A 22,318-nucleotide genomic window follows, 5' to 3' on the forward strand; every position below is an offset into this window, starting at 1 on the left:
TGGCCTGAGGCTCTATTCAAACTGTGGCCTCCATTCTGGCTTCTCTTTAGCAGGCGAAATCAGTTGCCACACAATGAATTATCACAAATCCAGTGGCTAAATGTTTAACTCGTTTATTATCTCACAGTTCTGGAGGTCAGAAGTCCAGATGGGCTCAGGTGGGTTCTCTGCTTAGGGTCTCGTGTGGCCAAAGTCAGGGTGTCCCTCAGACTGGCCTCTTACCAAGAGGCTCTGGGAAGAAATCACTGCCAACCGCACTCAGGTCGTTGGCAGAATTCAGTTCCTTTCGGTTGTAGGACAGGTCCCGTTTGCTTGCTGGCTTTCCACCAGGGATCATTCTCAGCTCCTACAGGCTGCTCTCACGTCCCCCCAACTTGGCCTTCTCCATCCTCAGTCCAGCAGCCATGTGTCGAATCCTGCTGGTGCTTTGAAGATCCAACTGGCCCTGCTTTTAAAGGGCTGATGTGGTCAGGTGAAGTCACCCAGAGAGCCTCTCTTTCGCCATGTCCATGTAACGTCTCAGAATTATGGCTGTGGTGTCAGGTCACAGGTTCGAACCAGACTGCAAGGGGCAGGGGTGAGGAGGGCCCGGGTCACAGAAGCTCATGTTAGAATTCTGCGTACCCCAGAAGAGAATGTCCTTTTTCTTGAATGATATGCTCAGGAGTACTTAGGGATAAACGGGGTATGAAAACAATTTCCTCTCAATGGTTTAGAAAAATACTGCATCTATATTATGTATATATTATTCATACACACATACAGAGGAGAGGAGGGGGGAAGGGGAGGGCACATGAATGCATGAGCATGATACAGCAAATGGGACAAAATGTAAATGATTGGAGTTCCTCATATTATTATTGAAACTTTAAAAAAAATTTAAATTTTTTATTATTGAAACTTTTTAAAAAAATTTTTATTTATTTATTTGACAGAGAGAGAGAGAAAGAGAGCACAATCAGGGGGAGGGGCAGAGGCAGAGGGAGAAGCAGGCTCCCCGCAGAGCAGGGAACCCGATGTGGGGCTCCATCCCAGGACCCTGGGATCATGACCTGAGCCGAAGGCAGACCCTTAAGCGACTGAGCTACCCAGGCACCCTATTGAAACTTTTTAGTAAGTTTTAAATGCTACAAAAGTGTACACTCTCCCCCCAAATTCGGAAACAAAAGTGTAGTCTTTGTGTAGCAGTCAAAAATCGGGACTTCAGCTAAATCTGAAGTTTCTCGCCTCTCCTACCTCACCCTGGCCCAGGTGTGGAATCTGGAATGCCGAGGTAAGAAGGTGGGAGTTCTCCTCCTCCTCCCCTCTGCCCCCAGCTGGTTCCAGGACTTCTGCTGTGTCCTCACTGGTAACAGTGGTGGGTGAGTGGGGAGGAGAGGTACGACAAGGGTTTGACCTGGCATCCACCTGTGGCTGGGATCGTGGAAAGCTGATTCTCTGGGTGAGTGTGGGTTCTCCGTTCCCCCCCATCACTCACTGCAGTCCCCTCCACACCAGTGACTGTCTGCTTTGGCAGTTAGCCCCATGTGGGCTCATTCTTGGGCTGCCAACAGTCAGGGGCAGAGTCCCTTGAAGTGATTCCGGGCTTCTCTTTCCCTCAGGGTCCATGTTTGGACCACAGAAAACATATCCTTTGCTCCGACAGACCCTGGGAATGTAGGCTGTTTCCAACATGGCCACCATGAAGGAGCCCATCAGTCAGATTCTGCCTTTAGTCTTCTGCAGGCCTGGATTCATGAGGAGCCCCAAAGCCCAGGGGTAAAGGTCAGGATATCATTCCCATTAGGCTTAAGGTCCCAGGAGAGCAGCCCATGCCACCGCTTCCATAGTGTGGGGGGGCTCACAATACACTTGACATCTCTTTCCAGAAACTTCTCTCATATCCAGCTTCCTGACCTCTTCACTCCCAGTGCTCCGACTCCTTTGTGTTGAGAGCTAGGGTCACAGCCCCGTGTTTTGGCCACCCTCATTTCCAAGGCGGGCCTTGGTGGTCTAGCTTTGGGATGGGGGACAGTTGGCTCCTATCTTTTTGGACCTTGAGCCGAAACAGGCAGGCAGACTCACTTTAATTTCCTGTTGCATATGTTTATTGCTGTTCCTGATTTGTTGATTTTACATTGATATTCTTTCTTGATTCCTACCATGGAAGATGAAGATCCAGCCTTCTTCCGTCACCCTGGGCCCCCACTCTGTCCCTCCACCCTCTCAGAACTAGTACATCACACTTTCTTGATTAATTCAGTGTAGATTGTTTGCCTAATTATGGTTACGTATTACTTATTTCTGATCAAAGTGACATATTATGATGATTTTCCTTTTGTTGCAGGATGTTCCCCCCCGAACTGAAATATTTTCTTATTATTTTGCTAGTTTTCTGTCCTCTCAACAATTCTTTTCCAACTCTTCTGAGGAATTATAAAACTCCTCTGAAGAGTCTTTTCCCCGTGGTCAGGCATCCCGTGACGGATCAATTTCACTCTTTTCTGGGGACGTCCATTATCAGGCCTTTCTGCTCTGTCTAAACTGGTTATTCTTTAGGCCTGCACAGCTGTGGTCTCATGCTTTCCTTTGTCCCACTCCCGTTCCCTGGCTCTATGTCTTCTTCCAGGTTTATATCTTCATTTCGTTGGAGCTCATCTTCCAGTAACTTCCTAAGAAATGGTGCATGGGAGGACATGCCTTATTCTGCCCTTGCAATTGGAAGCCTGGTTGGACAGAGAGTTCTAGGTTGGAAATCATTTTCCTCAGTATTTTGAAAGCATTACCTTTAGGTTTTACTGGTGCTGAGGAGAAGTCTAAATGCTTTTTTATAACTAAATCTTTCAATACAGCCTATTTTTTCTACTCTGAAAGGCTTTAAGATCTAAGTCCAGTGTTCTGAAGTGTTTAATATCAGTGATTTTTCACTTCTTGTCCTGGGCGTCTGGTGCTTCCCTTCCATTTGAAAACTCAAGTTTTCCAGTTTGGGGAAGTGTTCTTGTACAATTTTTCGTATCGATTTTTCTTTCTTCAAGAAAGTCCCATTTGTTAGATATTGGATTTCCTCAGTTGAACTTCTGGTTCTATTTAATTTTTTTTCTTCTCTATTTTCTGCTTCTGTCTTTTTCATTCTACTTTCTTGGAGATTTTCTCAAGTTTCTTTTCTTTTAAAGATTTTATTTATTTATTTGACAGAGAGAGAGCCCGCGAGAGAGGGAACACAGGCAGAGGGAGTGGGAGAGGAAGAAGCAGGCTCATAGCGGAGGAGCCTGATGTGGGGCTTGATCCCAGGACTCTGGGATCATGCCCTGAGCCGAAGGCAGATGCTTAATGACTGCGCCACCCAGGCTCCCCTCAAGTTTATTTTCTTGAATGTTTTAATTTCTTCTATCATATTTTAAAAGATTTTATTTATTTGAGAGAAAGAGAGAGCACACTGGGGAAGGAGCAGAGGGAGAGGAAGAGGGAGATAATCTCTAGCAGACTCTGTGCTGAGCACAGAGCCCCACATAGGACTTGATCCCATGACCCCGAGATCACAACCTGAGCCAAAAAAAAAAAGTCGGAAGCCTAACCGACTGAGCCACCCAGGCGCCACTCTTCTATCTTATTTTTAATCTCAAAGCCCCTGTTGGTCCTTTTGCAGATGACTCTCACGACTTTTCTCTCTGGGAACACGAATTCTGGTGTTTTTGAGTTCTGCTTTGTTCCCTGCAGTTTCTGTAGTTCCTCCGATCCCTTTCCCTACTGGTTTCATGTCAGAGGCTTGTCTTCATTCAGGTTTAAGAGTAAAGCCTTGAGAAACCTGGCTGGCAGCTCTGCGTGGTGCCTGGGGCTCATCACGGAGTAGCTTTCTCCGCCGGTCTCGCTGAAGAGCCTGAAGAAGTCAGTGTCTCGTGGGCCTTTGGGGCAGGAGAGGATGGGAAGGGGCAATTCTGTTTCTCCAAAGGAGTCTTGCCCCAGCGGCCGAGCCTGTGTCCTTGGAGTTGAGTAGCGCACCTTTCAGAACACAGACTTTCTTCATCACTGCAGCCCTTCTTCCTCTTCCACTCTCCCCACTCTCCCCGGGTCCGGAACATTCCTGGTTCAGTTTTTCTGAGAACTAAATCTCCATTCTCCTCCTCGGGTGAGGGTGGGTCAGGGTTGCAGGTTCTCAGGTTTCCTGGAGTAGGTGGGAGGCCCCAGGCTCCCTGCAGACTGGGCGCCCGCCCTTTCCCGCCTGTTCCTTACCCACCACCTTCTGCCACTCCTGGCGCTTCCAGTCCCAGAGTCTTTGGGGGATTCTGCAATCGGACTCGCTTCTTTCTCCTCGCTGCCCCCTTTGCCAGCATTTGCTGTTCAGCTCTGTTCGTTCTCTTTTATCTCCTTTCCTTCTTCCAAAAATGTATTAACGTTTCTTTGTATTATTATTATTATTCCTTGGCCCTCATCTTAGAGATGTTTGAAGAAGGGTATGTGTTCAGTCTACCACAGCTTAACAATTATTTAATTATATTTGTATTAGTGGTAAATACATGGATGCACACACACATATAACAAATATAAATATATACATGGATTCAAGTGATCCAAAAGACGCAGGGCGGCAATAATGACCATGGCCCAGAAGCACCCACGGTTAGCTGCTCTGTATCCTCCCACGGAAGGTTCATGCGCACGGTCACACGCTTACCAACGAATATAAGTAGACATTGATGGATTTTATTTTATTTTATTTATTATTTTATTTTTTGGATTTTATTTTAAATCAAGAAAGCAATTTCTTTTCATACCCCTGTGAATATTCATATCTTAAATAAAGGGCAGTGCTTAACCCAAAGGCATGAATCTCTTCTAGTCGGACTGAAGGTTCCACGGCAGGTGGTGGACATTTTTAAGGGGCCTTTCAAGTCTCGTGTGGCTCTCTTCGTCATCCCTGCCCTCTCCTCCTGTTGCACCCCGTGTCCCCCCCATGTCCACCTCCCTCCAGACACACTCAGCTGACTCCTGGCTCCCGTGGCTGGCCTGCAGAGCTAAGGACGTTATTTATTCTGGCTAAGGGGTGCACCTGAATCTGACTGCCTTTTGGGTTTTAGGAGTAGACTGGCACACAAGATGGGAATATTTTCATCATGGCCCTGGCTGAATAGACTTTATGAAGAGATAGAGGCTGAACTGAACATTTCCGTTTCCACGAATAGCTTCGGGCGGGCTATCTGACTTGATGGTCCATAGCAGTGACCCCAGTGTGACTCTCCGTCCCTGCAACAGGGCCTGCTGCTGCCAAGCCAGACTTGATCTCAAAACTGGAACGTCGAGCTGCACCCTGGATTAAGGACCCAAACGGGCCGAAGTGGGGGAAAGGTCGTCCTCCAGGTGAGTCTTGGCCTACTGAGTTTTGAAGGGCACATGCCGTCGCCCTGTGGCCGTGGCAAGTCATCCAGTGTCCACTCGGCCATCCCGGTGCTGCTCCTGTTGTGACCCGGGCCTTGTATCAGGCTCTGCTGGACAAAGAGGAATAAGAAACTAACTCTGCCCTCTGAGTGTCAAATAGGGAAACAGGGACAGTATGGGCAAAAGGAGGCCCTTTGATGAGCAGAAGTGCTAATGGGACCTGTGGCGGAGCTGACAGGGGAGGCGTGGGAGGCCCTGGTTGTGAGGAGCTGTGTGACCCGTGGGCCTGTGAGCCGCCCTTCTTCCCTCCTCTTCCGGTTTCCAGTGGCAGCACCACTGGTCTGTGAGAGCTTGCTGTTTTGTGTATCTCAGTCACGGGCTTACTGGCTGGTAGCTGCAGTGTAGACTGCTCTACCTCCCTTCTTTCCAAGGCTCAGAAGAAGACTTACAGATGTTTAACCTCATTTCTTTGTGCTGCCTCAAAAGAGGATTAAAGTCACCTGTTTATCTAATAGCATTTATGGCCAAGGTGGCTAATTAAGCTTATTAGCAGCTGATGTCACATGATCCCAGGGTAGCTGTGTGGATAGAGACGGGGAGCCCGCAAGGATTAGCACACACCTCTTCGGGAGCAAGCTAACTTACATAGATAATAACGGGAAAGGGTTTAAAGAGAAATCACTAATGATCTCTAGAAAGGTGGGCCACATTCAACTCCGCTTTGCATAAGGGATACTCAGTAAATTGGGATGTCTTAACTGATGGGCGACTGCAGAGTTCTGGGCAGCAAAACCAAGCTCATTTTTATTTGTTCCAAAGGGAAGGAGAAGATGGTGGCTATAAGAGAGTCAGACACACAAGCCTTGGCTATGGGATCTGCAGTGCTTCCAGATCCTTCTACAGAGACCTGTAGCTCCTACTGTAATTCCAGCCTCTGTGAAGTCAAAGTAGATGGCCCTGGGAAAATCAAGAGGACTTACAGACCCCGTTCCATTCAGAGGTCATGGTTCGGGCAGTTCCCATGGTTAGTAATTGACCCAAAGGAGACCAAGCTCTTCTGCTCAGCTTGCAAAGAAAGACCGAGTCTCCACGACAAATCGTCCCGGTTAGTGCGAGGTTACACGGGGCCTTTTAAAGTGGAGACTTTAAAGTACCACGAGGTCAGCAAAGCACACAAGCTGTGTGTCAACACTGTTGAGATCAAGGAAGACGCCCCTCCAGCTGCCCTGGTCCCAGAGATCTCCAGCGACCTGATGGCAAACATGGAGCACTTCTTCAACGCCGCCTACTCCATCGCGTACCACTCGAGGCCTCTGAATGACTTTGAGAAGATCCTGCAACTCCTCCAAAGCACCGGGACCATGATTTTGGGCAAGTACCGCAATCGCACCGCATGCACTCAGTTCATCAAGTACATCTCAGAGACTCTGAAGAAGGAGATCCTCGAGGATGTCCGGAGCTCCCCCTGTGTGAGCGTGCTGCTGGACAGCTCCACGGACGCCTCGGGCCAGTCGTGTGTGGGGATCTACCTCCGCTACTTCAAGGGCACGGAGGTGAAAGAGTCGTACATCACTTTGGCCCCTCTCTACAGTGAGACGGTCGATGGCTACTTTGAGACCATCGTCTCTGCGCTGGATGAACTGGACATCCCCTTCCGGAAGCCCGGCTGGGTGGTGGGCCTGGGAACCGACGGCTCCGCCATGCTGAGCTGCAGAGGAGGCCTTGTGGAAAAGTTCCAAGAGGTCATCCCCCGGCTGCTGCCCGTCCACTGTGTCGCCCACCGGCTGCACCTGGCTGTGGTAGACGCGTGTGGGGGTATCGATCTGGTGAAGAAGTGTGACCGGCACATTCGAACGGTCTTCAAGTTTTATCAGTCCTCCAACAAGAGGCTGAATGAGCTGCAGGAAGGTGCGGCTCCCCTGGAGCAGGAGATCATCCGCCTCAAGGACCTGAACGCCCTCAGGTGGGTGGCCAGCAAGAGGCGCACGCTGAACGCGCTCCTGGTGAGCTGGCCGGGCCTGGCTCGGCACCTCCAGGGCGTGGCGGAAGCGGGCGGCCAGACCGGGCACCGGGCCAGAGGCGTGCTGAAGCTGATGAAGAGCTTCCACTTCGTCAAGTTCTGCCACTTCCTGTTGGACTTCCTGAGCATCTACAGGCCTCTGTCCGAGGTGTGCCAGAAGGAGATCGCGCTGATCACAGAGGTGAACGCCACGCTGGGACGGGCCTACGGAGCCCTGGAGACCCTCCGTCACCAGGCGGGGCCCAAAGAGGAAGAGTTCAACGCCGGCTTCCGGGATGGGCGGCTGCACGGCATCTGCCTGGACAGAGTGGAGCTGGCGGAGCAGCGCTTCCGGGCCGACCGGGAAAGGATGATCCTGACGGGCATCGAGTACCTCCGGCAGCGGTTTGACTCGGCCCGGCCCCCGCAGCTCAAGAACATGGAGGTGTTTGACACCGTGGCCTGGCCCAGTGGGATTGAACTGGCCAGCTTTGGGAACGAGGATATCCTTGCCCTCGCCAGATACTTTGCGCTCTCGCTCCCCGCAGGCTACAGCGAGGCCGCGCTCCTGGAGGAGTGGCTGGGCCTGAAAGCCGTCGGCAGGAACCTCCCGTTCTCCATGCTGTGTAAGAACACCCTGGCCCAGCACTACCGCTTCCCCCTGCTTAGCAGGCTCATGGCGGTGGTGGTCTGTGTGCCCGTCTCCACCTCCTGCTGTGAGCGGGGCTTCAGTGCCATGAACCGGATCAGGACCGAGGAGAGGACCAAGCTCTCCAACGAGGTGATCAACATGCTCCTGATGACAGCGGTGAACGGGGTGGCGGTCACGGAGTACGACCCCCAGCCTGCCATCCAGCACTGGTACCTGACCTCCTCAGGCCGGCGGTTCAGCCACGTCCACGCGTGCGCCCCAGTGCCGCCCCGCTCCCAGGCCCGTAAGTACACGAGACGGAGTCCCCAGGCATGGGACAGCAGAGGAAAACAGTCTTCTCTTCCCAATCCCATGCTGACCTTGGGGTCTGGGAGAGTCTGGCGATGGCAGCCATCACCAGAGTCTTGGTCTCGGGTATCCCCAGTGGGTGCTCGAGATGTGACGCGTACCCTCAAGGAGCTTCTGATCCAGCGAGGGAGGCAGGACACACACACGCACGCACACGCACACGGGCACACACACACACAGTGCAGGCAGTGGGGCATAGTGCTAGGAGCACGAATTTTCGGAGCCAGTCTGCCCAGGCTTAAATTCTGGCTCTGCTGACTAGTGTGTGATATTGGGCCAGTTCATCTCATTGTGCTTTGGTTTTTCTGTGGCAAAGGGCACAGCATCTGGCACGTGATGCCAGTGGCACTCTGTAAAGGTCCAGCCCACGGCTAGAAGTAACCAGAGCACAGGACAAGCTAGGGCAGGGACAGCACATTCTCCGTGGGCCTGGGTAGACTTTTTCGGGAGGGAAGAGGTCAGTGCAGGTCAGAGGGGCCACGTAGAAGGTACTAGGTGGAGGAGAGGCTTGGGGCATGCCGGGTGGGGAGGCATCTGTGAGGAGCACAGCCTCACAGTCCCCTCGGAGCGCTGGGCTGGAGGGGAAGTTAGGTTACGTGGCAGGTGAGTTACTGAGTCTTCGGCAAGACATTTTCCTTTTTTCAAGTAGTCACCGAAAACCAAAGAGGTTCTCCAGGCTGATCACGCTGTACTTCCCAGTGACAGCAGTGAAGTTTCTTCCTTGACACCTTCGAATTGCTGGTCTCCTTCCAGTGCCTGTGCTTTCATGGGTGACCTGCCGCCAGGGCTGTGCTCAGCAGTGGCCTGGGCCTCAGGATTGACAGAGGCTCCATAGGAAGCAGGGCGGCCCCGGACCCATTGCTGGGCGGAGGGGGTGGGGGGGATCGAACTGGAGAGGAGTGACAGGGAGGCCGAGGTGGGGAGCCAGGCGGTGCATCCTTCACCCATGCATTTGCTGTGGGAGCTGCTCCCCACGTCCGGCCCTGTGAGGGTGAGGGAGAAAGAGGCTCTCAGGTGTGTTCTCATTGGGGCAGTGGGGCTGGTATGTCTGAAGCAACGAGAGGACACCACCCGATTTGCTATGATAAGGCCGTCCTTCCCAGGCAGGGTTGTCAATGTCTGCACTGTCGCCACTGAGGGCCGGATCATTCCTCGTTGGGAGGCCTGGCCTGTGTGTCGTAGGGTCTTCAACATCCTTGACCTGTACCCCTTACATACTCACTGGGTCCCCCTAGCACTCACCCAGCTGTAGCGATCGTAAGTGTCTCTAGGTATTGCCCCCTGTCCCCTGGAGGGCAGAGTCGCCCCAGGTGAGACCCGCGCCCCAGGGTGAGAGAAGACCAGAGCAGGACTAGATCCGGCCTGCCGAGAGCAGCCCTCGGCCCGTCTCGTCTGTTCTGTGTGCCTTTTCTCACCGAGCATACCTTGGGATGCAGTTGGACATGGGAAGGGGATCATCAGCCAGTCTGTTTTCCCCTTGGTGTAATTGTGGGTTCTCTTTCCTCTCGCACAAGGAGCGGGGCTCAGGAAGGAGAAGATGGGGGCGCTCTATATGCAGGAGGCTGTGACCCAGAAGCCACCTGTTCCATCCTACAGGGAGCCAGCAGAGATCCTAAAGGACTGCATCATGGACACTCCCGACAGACTCCTGTACCCCCATACCAGCCAAGAAGCCCCCGAGCTGTCCTGATCGAGAGCTCACTAGGGATCGCCTTGAAGACCCCCCTGCTGTCCTGCCTCTTGGAATCGTGGTGACAGGCTGTTCGCAGAATCTAGACTGCCCTAGAATCTTCATCTGGGGGGACTCTCTAAGCACCAGGAAGTGGGCAGTGACAAGAGAGTTAAGCCCACCTCCCAGAGAGGCAGGGTAATCAGGAGCACAAGCCTGTTTACCAAGGCCCCTCTCTAAGCAGCGGTGACCTCACAGCACTGAGATAGGCAGACGGGGTCCTATCTCAAACTCATCTTTAAGGTGCTTCAGGAAGTGATCCTATCAGGAAAGATTTCACCCCATGTTCTGGTAGCGAGAGGACTTCTCTGCCGTGGGAGAGACTGTGGGGGGGAGGAGCTTCAAGGAGCATCCCAGTCCCCTGGGTGGTTGGGGAGCATTCCAGGGAGGCTGCCCACAGCCGCAGTGGCACGGAGGAGGCGCCTGGTGAGGGACGGAGGATGACCAGGCTCTGGGGACAACTGGCCTGGCTCTGGGATCTGTCACCATGGCTCCATGGCAGACACAGGGAAGCTTCAACTCCAAACAGGAGACTCGCAGCAGAGAATTTCCCTACCTCGCCCCAGGGCCTCCCTTAGGATGAGGCCAGCAACACCCTCTGCGCAAAGCACTCAAGAGACGCCATCGTCCTGTAGCCCCGGGACGGTGGACAAGAGTCTTTCCGGGAGGGAGCCTGCTGCTTCTCACGGTGGCAGCACTTCCGTGTGGCTGCGCCAGTGCTGGACGTGAGCCCGGGTGGACTCGTCCATGCTTGCCCTGCGGAGGCTTGGGACCCAGCCCCAGCTCTGCTGCAGGCAGAGGTTCAACCATAATCCCTTCCTCTTTTCTGCGCCTCAGTTTCCCTCTCCATGACATGCAGCAGAGAATTCAAGTGCCTGCTGGCTCCTGGTCTGCCGCAGGACGGACAGCGCCTCTAGCTCCCTGAAAAACAGACCTCGGGCGGCACAGAGTGGACTTAGCTGCCTCCGGCCCTTGTTCTTGTCCCTTGCCACCTATGTCCTTACTGTGGGAAGAGGTACTCCCTAAGTGTGCCACTCTTCCCGAAGTTGCTCTGAGACCCAGCTGGGGAATCACTAGGGGTGCTTGATACCTGCCTGATCAGAGCCACGGGACTGGGCTCAGGGGTGGGCCGTTGTCCGCAGGATCCTCCAGGAACTTTGTGAGCGCACTCAAACTTGAGGACCCCCACCTCACCTTTTCTGCCTCCTAGAAGTAAAGCACTTTTCCCTCCAGGGCAGCTTTATTTTGACAGGTTCCTAGGCTGCCTATCTGGTGGGGATGATGTGGGGCCTAGGTCCCGCCTTTTTGACCCTGGGAAATGGGGAGGTTAGAGGGAAGGGCTTCTTTGCCCCCTGCCTTTTGCGTTTTAGACAGGCAGGAAGTGGTGCTGCGTCCCAGCCTCGCACCTGGGGTCCCCGCCCTGTGATGCAAGTACAAGTTGTCTGGCCCTCAGCCAGCAGTCTGTCCTCTTCCCAGTCCCGGGGGGTGGGGTATGCTGGGATCCTGTGTCCCCCTGGTTCCCGATATATCCGATTCTCCCTTCCTGCCACCCACCCTTAGCACTTAGCCTTAGTGCCATCACCTTCCTGTTTGCTTTAGCTGCAGGCCAGGAATTCACTCTTCACTATCTGCCTTTTATTTAGCCTGTGGAAATGTCTCTCCCAGCCCCGGGGTCTGGGATCTGAGGTATAGCTTGCAGCTACAGCTCTGGCCACACGTGGAGGTGGGAGCCCAGGCCTCCCTTCCCCATTCACATAAGGTTCTATGGGGAGTTAGGAGTCTGCCCGAGGCTAGGTGTTGTGGGTGTGAATTGGTGGGATGGAAGAGAGAAAGACCCTTCAAAGTGGGGGTTGTCACCCCCACCCTATTCCTAGATTCCAAATTGAGGTGACTTTCTGGCATGCCCATGGCCTCTTCCATTCTTTAAGAACCCTCAGAGCATGAGGCCAGTCCCTCAAGCAGTGACGTGTGTGAGCTCCGCACACACAATTCCCTGTGCCGCTCTAGGCACGGAGGTGGAGGCCAAGTAGGGAAGCATCCAGCTTCCATATCCATGTACTGAGGAAGCCTCCAATGCCAGCTTTTGAGAAGATCAGACCCCTTGGAGGGGCGACTGAAAATGCTGTTTATTGTAGAGATTTGCACTATCTACGTTTCTCATGGGGCTCAGGCATGCTAGCTAATGACAAGAGGACTACCCACCTTTTTGTGCAGGACCCAGGGCTGACACGGTGAGCGCCCTTACCGGAGACTATTACACAGCCTGAACTCTTTGTTTTGTTTCAAGACACTTGCCACGTTTCAAATCCAGGGCCTGGAGATACCCTTGTTGGATAGCCGTCCTGTTTTTGCCTCACAAACAAGCTGAAGGGCACAGGGAATAGAAGGAGCAAGCCTTTGGCCAGAGACTTGGCTCTGTCTCCACCCTCCTTCCCTTCCTGTAATCTTCATTAGCATCTCCACGTTCTGATCCGGGCATTCCCCCCCTCCCTACACCCACCTCATAACTGCTGCCCACAGGGTCTGACGTTCTGGGTTAACCGGCATTATAACCGATGGTTTGATTCCAGTAGCCATAGAGACCAGGCGGGAGGGAGGGACCTCAGCCCCCTGTCCTCGCCAGACACCTTAGCGTAACCCACTCCAGACCTTTTGCTTCTCTCTCAAGCCCATGTGGAGTTCCTAGGGCGCTAAGTATTTGGCAAGACGGTGTGAAGATTGGCCAATTGCCTCGTGCAGGTGTCTGTCAGCCAAGGATACTCAGGGTGATCGGCAAGGGGATGTCCTCTCCTCTTCTGGTTTCAAAGATGTGCAAATGAGGTTTATAAAACCATGTTTGATTCTCAGCCTTTTGCTACCTGAATAAAGCAGAGTTTATTTCGACATATGCCTCTGTCCTGTAAGTCCCGGGGGTCAAAGCGAACTAAATCCGGCGGCTCGAAAGCCCGCCCCCGCCGGAGTGACGCGCTCGCGCCTGCGCGGGAGCGACTGTGCGCGCTCCCCCGGGCCGCCCGGTCCTGCTGCGCATGCTCGGCGCCCACTGCCCGGTCCGAACCCGCGCTCCTGAGCATCTGCAGTTCGGCCCTGCACCCCAGCCTGGGCATCCGGCCCCAGCCATGACGGCTCATTCCTTCGCCCTCCCGGTCATCATCTTCACCACGTTCTGGGGCCTCATCGGCATCGCCGGGCCCTGGTTCGTGCCGAAAGGACCCAACCGCGGGTAAGGATGGCGCGCGGGCCCGGCCTCCCTGCGGACCCCTCCCCGGGCGGCGGTCGGCGGTCGGCGGTCGGCGGTCGGCGGTCGGCGGTGCAGCGAGCCCTGGGCCGAGGCAAGCCCCACGTCGCACTCCTGCTTGTCCGCACTGGCCGCGTTCATCTCGGAACAGGCAGGCGGTCGGGGCCAAAGGGCAGAGCCCGTGGTGCTTTAGAAAGGTGGCGAGCGCACTGACACCGGAGGCAGTTAAGGGTCCCCTCACCTCCAGCCAGTGAAGCCAGAGGCCATGGCCGGCGCCTAATGGGGTTTATGCACCCCTCACCAGCAGTGACCTTGAGCGAATGTTACTGCTTCAAGCCTCACTTTCTTCATAGGTAAAATGTGGATGATGCTGATACCTGCTTTTAAGGCTGCTATGAGGGTTACCCGAGATAATGCTTGTAAAACTCTTACCAGCGCACGGCGCATATTATGTATTGAATAATTTTTAGCCTGTATTGGTTTTTGAAGGACCCTTGGCAGATCTCTGCATCTGTTGCACCATTTAGCGGCGTCTGCATCATACTATCCTCAGTTACCAAGTGCTGTCTCCTCTTGATTACAAGTTCCTCTGGGTGGAAGATCTTCACTATAGACCTCCACGCCCAGCACGGGACTAGCCTTCAAGGCTTAGTAATGTTCAAAGAATGGATCGGGTGTAATTTCCCTGGCTCTGACTTTCAGGTGCTTTAGACCAGGGGCCCTGGGACCTGGCTTGGATTAGGTTTAGCTTTGGCTGGAGGCTGCTTGGACGTATGGGAGCGGTCTCTGTTCTTCAAGATCTGCAGGGCCGGGGTCCCACAGCATCACTTTGTGAACCATTTTTTAGTGTCTCACCTCTCCTGCAAACCCTGGTGAGTTTTGTCTAACGGAAGGCTCTCCTGCTGCATTTTAAGCTTCTGTCTCCAGTGCTCTTTGTGTGGACACTGGTAGCTAGTCCCTGCTCCCTTTATAACCACTCACACTGCCTCAGAAGTGGCTCGTGGTCTCCTTGCCTCTTGCCAGCTTCTGTTTTCCATCCCCTTCCCCAGTGAAGTTTGCATTCCAGAGACACTGCACAGTGGGTTGGTGCAGATGCAGCTGGGGGTGGGAGTGGCGCTGCATTAAGATGGGGAAAGAGTGGGTGTGGACAAGGGAGATGAAAGGAGTTCGGAACACAACTTAGATATGGGCAAGGTGGGTTTCCCCCTGAGGTGACCCTTAGAGTTTTTATCTTCCATCTTGCAATTCTCACCCTGAATAGAACTTGGCCTCCTGTGCTCATTTGGCCTCAGGAAGGCCGGCAGGCAAGGGGCCGACACCAGGAGCTCTTTCTTTGGCCCTGGCCAGGCCTCCGGAGGGTGCTGGTTCCACCCATCCTGACCTGACGCCCTCTTCCATTGCAGAGTGACCATCACCATGCTGGTAGCCACTGCGGTCTGCTGTTACCTCTTGTAAGTACTGCCTCCTGGCTCAAAATCCCCTCCTCTCCCCAGCCCTGCTCTCCCCTCCATCCCGGTGGTCACAGATTCCACTTTTGAAAGGCTGAGTCTATAAAGCCTAGGAGAGAAGGCGGTTTGAGATGGCAGAGAGAGCGATGGGCTGGAAATCGTGGACTCTGGGGTCTGCTTCCAAACGGGTCACCTGAACAGGCTTTGTCCCGTCCATGGGCTGCGGAGAAGTGAATGCAGTGGGCCAGCGCAAGTCCGGGCATCAGAATCTCCTGGAGAGATCGTAAAACACAGCTTTTAGGGCCAAGCCCTAGACCCACTCGACCGCAGTTTTCAAGGGCTGCACTTAGGAGTTCATATATTTGATACGTGCTCGCAGGTGTCTGATGCGGCTGGTTTTGAACCACCAGATGGGTGGGAGTCTTCAAACTTAGGACGGGGGCCCTGGGGATATCAAAGAAGAGTTCCAGGGGATTCAAGGACCTGGACAGGGTGAGGGAGTCAATGTCCAGGTCCCAAATATCCAGATGTTCTCTTCCTAAAACTGCCATTCACCATAGCCCCTGCCCCGTTACGAAAAAAGACACCCCTCCTTCCACCCCCAGTCCTTTCACGTCACCTTGCTCCACGTTTTCATCATCCTGCCTGCCAAACCAGGGAATAAGTCCAAGTTCTGGCTTTGAGGGAAGCATCTCCCGTGAGCAGTCAAGCCACGAAGCCTATATGGCTTCCCATCCTCCTGGGTCCCATACACTCTTTTTATGGCTCACGCTTGGCATCGTTGGGGTGTTCGGAATTCGGAAGAGTCCAAATAGGACAGGTAACGGTGATGAGCTACTGATTGTTTAGAAGGTGACAGATCGTTTTAAAAGTAACTGGAATAACACTTCGATAAATAAAAGTGACTGGAATATTTCTCAAGACTGCCAAATTTTTCAAAATACATAGCATAAGGCCCACACTTAAAGAAAATGTACGCAATTGCTTTCAAATCTGGGGTATGTTTTGTAGTTAAAACCTGCTTTATCTGATTGGATCACGAGCTATTTATTCCTATTAGCCAGTTCCCTCCTTTCACTTTATCTAATGTTAAATATTTTCTACCTCCTATTAACAACAAAAAAATAAAACTCATCAAAAACAATGATGATTCTTAGGTGTCCACTTACATACATGGGAGTGTACGGTCTTTCAGAATTCTCCCCAGACAAAGCGTCTCTAAGGCCGGTTATGCTGTTCCTCAGTCCTTCGGGGCCTGGCAGAGTGTCCCTATCGGTCCCAGGAAGGGCCTCGAGGGGCTGGGGTTTGCTGGCTCAGAGACCAGGACAGAGCAGGTGGTGGCTGGGAACGGGCTCGGGCTGTGCGTAATTACAAACACCGAATGGACGTCTGGGCAGGGGAGGCTGGCCGCAGAGCAGGTGCAGAAAGGCAGAAAGATGGGGCAGCTTAAGAGAATGCTAGGCCTGGAAATTATGTGTACAAAACATCAGCTCGGGGATAATGTGGATGATAGGCAGGTTATGATTTCTGACAGCTTCCTGGGCGTCAGCCACGTGACGGGCTGTCGTGGGGGCACTCGGGTGCAAGAGCTGGAGCCATGGGCAGAACCAGATAGAGCACACCGGTGCCTGTGTCAGGCGTGGAAGCCGTGCTCCTCTAGGGTCTTTGGGGGCCTGCTGCCGTGGGCACACAGAGTCGTGCCAGTGGGGCCCGGCCCCCCACCCCCAAATGCGCAGCCTGCCGGCGGTCCCTGGAAAGCTCCTGTCCTGTCCCCGGCAGGCCTCAGTGGGGCTTTCTGGTCATCAGCCCTCCACAGGAGGTGGCTCCTTCATCTTGCTCCTAAATGTTGGTGATTCTGACGTGCTTCTCGTCGGACCTGTGCTGTCCTGCTCCCAGGTGCGGGCTGGGGGCGGCCTAGACCAGAGATGTACTAGGGCACAGCCGGGAGTCACTGTCCGTGTGCCTCTGGAGGCCGCCTTACTTCTTCTGTCATCCCAGAGCCCAGCCCCAACTCGGGTCTCCTCAATGGACAAAACCTCGAGCCAAACCAAACCTAAGCCCAAAGCCACAAGGCCCAGGCCACGCTCGTGCGCTGGCTAGGGTGTGGGTGGCTTCACGGGGCCCTTCGCTCCCAAACACGCACCCTCCACCTGCTGGCTTGGCCACGTGACCAGAGGAAGTGCGTGGGGTGCAGAGGTGGGGTCCTCCTGTGTCCTGGCTTACCCCCACTGTGCTGTCCTCGGCAGCTGGCTCATCACTATCCTGGCTCAGCTGAATCCCCTTTTCGGGCCGCAGCTGAAGAATGAGACCATCTGGTACGTGCGTTTCCTGTGGGAGTGACCGCCGCCACTTCGGCCGCAGGTACTGAGGGCCCAGGCCCTGCGGGTGGGAAAGGGCACTGCTGTGTAGGAAGAGAGCAGGCAAGGCAGTCATGAGAGTTCACGTTTGCTTTATTTTATTCTGTTTTTTATTTGAGAGACAGCACAAGCCGGGGGGGCCAGGGTTGGGAGAGGCAGAGGGAGAAGGAGAAGCAGGGAGCCCGACGTGGGGCTCGATCCCAGGGCTCTGGGATCGTGACCTGAGCCGAAGGCAGACGCTTAACTCACTGAGCCACCCAGGCGCCCCAAGAGTTCATATTCGGATTCAGGCACTCGTTTACTTGGCAAAAAAAGAAAAAGGTGCAGAGTACCTAATACTCCTCCTGCCTGGTATCCTGTAGGGTGAGTCATGGTGGTCAGTTGGCGGGCTGCAGAGGGGTGGCCGGGGATGCAGAATCTCTTCAGAGGTAGGGGGTGTTGGGGCACAGGGGCCATGAGACGCTAACTGGACGGAGGGACAGCCGAAGTGAGCTAAGTGGCCAGGGCAGAGACAGGGACAAGGAGGTTCTCCAGGGGGGGTGTAGGAAGGGGCGGTGAGATGGGATCTCCACGGCAAGGAGCTGACCCCTTCATGGGATGTGCTTTTCAGGTGCCCCAGCTCTCCGGATGACTTTGGCTGTCCTGTCCCCGACGACCCCTCTGTCCTCACCCTCACAGCTGTATCTGGGTCCCTCCATGGCTTCCTCCCCCAGGATCTGCCTGGTGCCAGCAGCTCCTGCCTTCTCCATCCAGGGGGCGGCCCGAAGCTGAGTCAGGCTGGAGCAGAAGGTCTCCAGCCCTCAACTCCCCCTGCCCCTCCCAAGTAGACCCCAGCTGGGAGCTGACAGGGGTGGGACCTGTCTTTTACCAGTGAGGCAGCCCCAGGAAGTCTGCGTGTCCTGTGGAGAAGGGGTGTCCAGCCCGGGATGCTCCAAGCCTGGGCTGGGCTGGGCTGGGCTGGACCTGGGAGAAAGCCCCGGATGGGGAGTCCGCTGGTTCCCTTCAGCTCTGTCACTGTCCTCCTGCGCGACCCTGGGAAGCATCTCTGGCTCCTCTGAGAGACGGAGAGACCTATTAGGGTGTCACAAAGGCCTTTCCTGGGATTCTTTAATTTTCGGACACATAGAGATGGGAAATTTTTGAGAAAGTTGAAGTGAGTAATGGAAAAAACACTCCCACACAAAAAGCAACATAGTGATTTGGGTCAGGATTGAAACCAATCTGTTTAGGATTCTTTACGGTTGTGAAGTCACGTCAGTGGGCTTGCTTGGAAAACCGTGTCTCCTTAGACTATCCTGTTCCACCTTCCTCCCTTGTCCTGGTCCCTCCTCTGTGAATAAGCTCCCCGCTGCCTGGGGGCTCAGTCTGAGCACTGCGGCCTGGATTCCCTCATTTGAGTGTAGTGGGCGTGGATTTCAGAGCCCCCCAACCCCATAGCAGCAGCTTGGTCGCCTGGAGTTAGGATGAGAGAGACAAGTGGGGGTGAGGTGTGGGCGCTGCTGTGGCCCACTGGGCCCATCCTAGCCCCCAAGGGCAGCACCAGACCTGTCCGCCCGGAGTGGCCTGAGCTCTGTGCTGGGACGGTGAGGGCGGAGGAGCACCAGGCCTGACGAGGCCTGGAAGGCAGAATGTGCAGGCCTCAGACCAGAGGGGACCCAGGACTCCCGCCCGAGCCCTCACTCCTCCCGGGAGAGTTGAGGTTGAGACCTCAGGCAACCCCCACCCCCACCACATTGCCTCCCTGGGGGAAGGCACCAATCTTGAATATTTATTGAGTGTATTTATGTGATTAACATTCCATTTAGTGGGCATTACTTCAGAACAGTGGTCGATTGCGATAAGTCTCACGTAGATTTCCTGGTTCTGGGCTTGGCCTGTTGCTCAGAGCTCTGACTGGGGTCTCCCTTTGACATCCCACCTCACCCACCTTTCAGACTCCCTTCCCGTCCTGCCCTCTGTGGGCCTTCTGGAGTGGGGGATGCTGAGTGTGGGTTGTACTGAAAACCTGATCCACGTCCAGTGGCTCATGAGTGGTGGCCAAGTCCTGGCTGAGGCCGAGTTTGCTGGCTGCTCCCGTATGCTCAGTGGGTGGGTGGGGGGCACCGGGCTGGACGCTTGGAGCTGCGGATCATGGACACTGCAAACGACATTCTCCTGAGACCTGAAGGAGAAGACACGGCATCCCTGATTCTGCCCAGAAACAGTCCTGGCAGAGGGAAGACTCAGGATGGTTCAAGTGGAACTCTGACCACCACTCATCTGTACCCCAGATACAGCACACAGCTCCTGAGGCTGAATAATAAAGCAGGTCCCCCAGATCTCCAGAGCGTGTCCTGCCTCGTTCCTAAATGCCTGAGTGCACCATCTGCCTGTTCCCCGGCCCCTGGGCAGTGACCAGCCTCCTGCAGGACGCTGGCATTCCAGGGCCAGGGAGCGTGGTTCCCGGGTGGAAGTGTAAGAGGATTCTGGGGGCAGGGAGAGGCACTGGGACAAATGAGGGACCAGACCATCACAGGCCTGGACACTGGCTAAAGAGCTTGCATCGATCCGAAGGGCAATGCAAAACCACAAAAGCAGAGTGACGTGACCCTATTTGATTTCTGGAATGATTTCTATAGGACAGGAGCCTGTCGATAGGGCACCGGAGGACAGTGGTGGTGAGGACGGAGGCGAGTGGGCAGATGGCAGGTCTGGTTAGGGCTGAAGGTGACCGGCCTGTGGGCTGCGGGAGAGGGAGACGTGGGTGTGGGTGCAGACTGCTCTGGCTGGGGGACCCAGTAGTGAGCAATAGATCAGGAAGTCCCTGGTCCTGGTGGCTGGCTGGGCTCCGTGAGGGGCCACAGAGGAGTAGGTTTCAGAGGGGAAATGGTGGCCTGCAGTTTCTTTGTCTCCTGGTGCATCTGGTGTGTCCAGGGCATCCGTGTGGAGATGTCCAGTGAGTGGTTAGGTAAGGGGTTTGGAAAGTTGAGGGTCTTTAGCATAAAATAATGGATGGTCCCTGAGGCCATGGGGTGGAGTGCAGTATGACACAAGGCTGGGAAAGAACCTTCAGGAACCCCAGTGACCACAGGGTGGGCAGATGGAGATACAAGGGGTTCTCGAGGAGGCAGGAGGGGAGCTGGGTGCCTGTAACTGTCACCGAGTTCCCGGAAGTGGTTTAAGAGGAGGGAAGGTCCAGGGCATCCGAGGGCCCCTCCCAAGAAGTCAAGGGGGAGGGGAGAAAGAAAGCGACAGCAGGACCCTCTGAAAGACCTAGGGAGGTAAAGGGAATGGTACAAGGAAGGGACTTCTTGGGTCGCTTTTCCTGGGTCCCTGCAGGTCAGGCCCTGGGCTTGGGGACCCATCCCGTAAGGCTGTATGGCATCTCCATCCCTGCTACTGTAACTTAAGCTCAGCACAGCCCTCTGGGACCCCTGCTCTCCCAGCAGCTCCCCCCTTAGGGCCTCAGGTCCGGGAGGCTGAAGATCATTGGCCCGGGTCAACCAGGGTTGGAGCGGGGGGGGGGGGGGCAACATATGGTTGATTCCCCCACTCGGTTTCCCTTCCCTGGCTTCTCAGTTTCCCTGGTGTTGGACGGCTGCAGCTCCTCTCAGACTCCCCCAGGTTGTGTGTCCGTCCCTCTGTTCAGGTGGAGTCCTGGGGAGTATCCCCTGCTCTCCAGGCCACCTCGGAGCCTCTCGGGGCTGGCAGCTCCTTCCCCAGCTCAGTGACTTCCCCACCTATTCCTTCCCTTCTTCCTGCACAGCCTTTCAGGGACAGAGGAGAGCAGCTGAGAGCATGGGTGCACGACTCCCTCCCAGGATCTGATGCCCACCCCTCAACCACTTGGTGAGGATTGCGTTCCTATCAATGCTTTCATCCCCCCACCCAAGGCAGAAACCACAATGTGAGCAGGATTTGTCAAACAGGAACATACATCGGTTAAAGCGGGGAAAGCAGGTTTTATTCTGAAACCACTGACAGCAAGGGAAATCCGAGCTCTGTCCCATCAGCACTGAGTTGAGGGGCAGTTTAAAGGGAAGATGAGGGAGGAGGGAGAGGGGCTAAACGGGGGCTCAGGTAGAGTCAGCAAGGTGAGAAATCACAAAGGGCTGGTCAGTGGAAGTGCCGCTAGGCCAGCTGTGTCTCCCACAGAGACTGGGAGCAAGACCCGATTCCTCCTGATTTCATTTTGGAGGAACGGGGTTCAGGTCCTCGAGAAAGACCTTACTGGATTGCAGGAGATCTATACACGTATGTCTCGCAGGGACAGAGGAAGGAGTCATGACTGTAAGCGTTTTTTTAGTAAATGCTTTAAGAAAGGGCAGAGGGCAGAAGGCCGCAGGTCTGTGGTCAGGTACTGGCTAGAACAGACAGTAAATTCTTCGGACAGCCCAGAGCTTTTTCAGACAAGAGCTCGATGGGGCTAGGCTGTTCCAGGGATCCAGCCTTAGGCTGTCTGAAGCCATACTAGCTTGGCTGAATCTCTTAATGCCGGGTCTGGATCGAAGCATTATGTGCCGAGATCAGTTCTTTTGCAGTTAGTTTCAAGCATCCGCTGCCCGCCACATGGGAAGCAGAGCAATTAACGTCAGCCTCAGACAGAGACTCTTGGAGAACTTACACGAAGCAAAAGATGCCTAGGAATCGGCAGTGGCAGAGAGTGGGCTACCCCTGCACCATGCCTAGTGGCAGAGTGGGAAGGGAAACAGCGTCTGAGACCACCCTGGGACCGGACAAGCCCAGAGAGAAGAGCAAAGGCAGCCAAGGTAAGCTAGGCTGCACACACACAGGGTGGCCGACAGAGGGCAGTGCTCCAACGACGCTCTACAACTCCAGAGACCCCTTTATGCCACCACTGGGGACGCCTCCAACGGATGTTAGAGGTTGCGGCCTCAGAACATGGCTGTTGGTGGGGGGCAGGGACAATTCTCCAGAGGAGACCACAGCCTGGATGAAATGTCCTTCAAGGATATGTAAGAATGACCACGGCTAACGTTTACTGAGCAGTTGCCACCTGGTGCCAGGCACTGCTTGGCAAAACCAGAGGACAAGGAGCTAAGGAAACTTGCCAACTGAATGCTGCTCTGATGCCAGCCTTCCCAGCAATCTTGTGAGCCCTTTTCCCACCTCAGCATCCCCGAGAGATCTGGCATATTCCCGTCCATAGAAGGGACATCCCTCAGCCCAGATTTGGAATGGGGGAGAGGAGATACAGA

At 54.5% G+C, this 22,318-nt stretch overlaps 2 protein-coding genes across 2 annotated transcripts in view; both read left to right on the forward strand.

The window, feature by feature from the left end:
- Positions 1–12,963, forward strand: part of ZNF862 (zinc finger protein 862) — a 35,035-nt gene extending 22,072 nt beyond the window's left edge. The window contains exons 7-9 of the mRNA XM_026479078.3: positions 5,230–5,334; positions 6,172–8,286; positions 9,866–12,963. Coding sequence (XP_026334863.2) covers positions 5,230–5,334; positions 6,172–8,286; positions 9,866–10,041 — 2,396 coding nt within the window. The 3' untranslated portion in view covers positions 10,042–12,963. The remainder of the gene's footprint in view (positions 1–5,229; positions 5,335–6,171; positions 8,287–9,865) is intronic.
- Positions 12,964–13,063: 100 nt separating this feature from the next.
- Positions 13,064–19,444, forward strand: ATP6V0E2 (ATPase H+ transporting V0 subunit e2). The gene is made up of 4 exons (XM_026479141.4): positions 13,064–13,300; positions 14,719–14,766; positions 17,010–17,124; positions 17,731–19,444. Exons 1-3 carry the CDS (start codon positions 13,107–13,109, stop codon positions 17,101–17,103), a joined length of 336 nt encoding a protein of 111 aa, XP_026334926.2. The 5' UTR covers positions 13,064–13,106; the 3' UTR covers positions 17,104–17,124; positions 17,731–19,444.
- The last annotated feature ends 2,874 nt before the right edge of the window (positions 19,445–22,318 follow it).

The sequence above is a fragment of the Ursus arctos genome, unplaced genomic scaffold (assembly GCF_023065955.2).
Source record: "Ursus arctos isolate Adak ecotype North America unplaced genomic scaffold, UrsArc2.0 scaffold_3, whole genome shotgun sequence".
NCBI classification, from domain to species: Eukaryota; Metazoa; Chordata; class Mammalia; order Carnivora; family Ursidae; genus Ursus; species Ursus arctos.

Bases quoted from the DNA above. Each gene is read 5' to 3' on its own strand.
- ATP6V0E2 (XM_026479141.4), top strand. From the start codon at position 13,107: ATGCTCGGCGCCCACTGCCCGGTCCGAACCCGCGCTCCTGAGCATCTG. The intron at 13,301-14,718 runs GTAAGGATGGCG...CTTCCATTGCAG, and splicing joins CCGAAAGGACCCAACCGCGG to AGTGACCATCACCATGCTGG. The intron at 14,767-17,009 runs GTAAGTACTGCC...TGTCCTCGGCAG, and splicing joins GCGGTCTGCTGTTACCTCTT to CTGGCTCATCACTATCCTGG.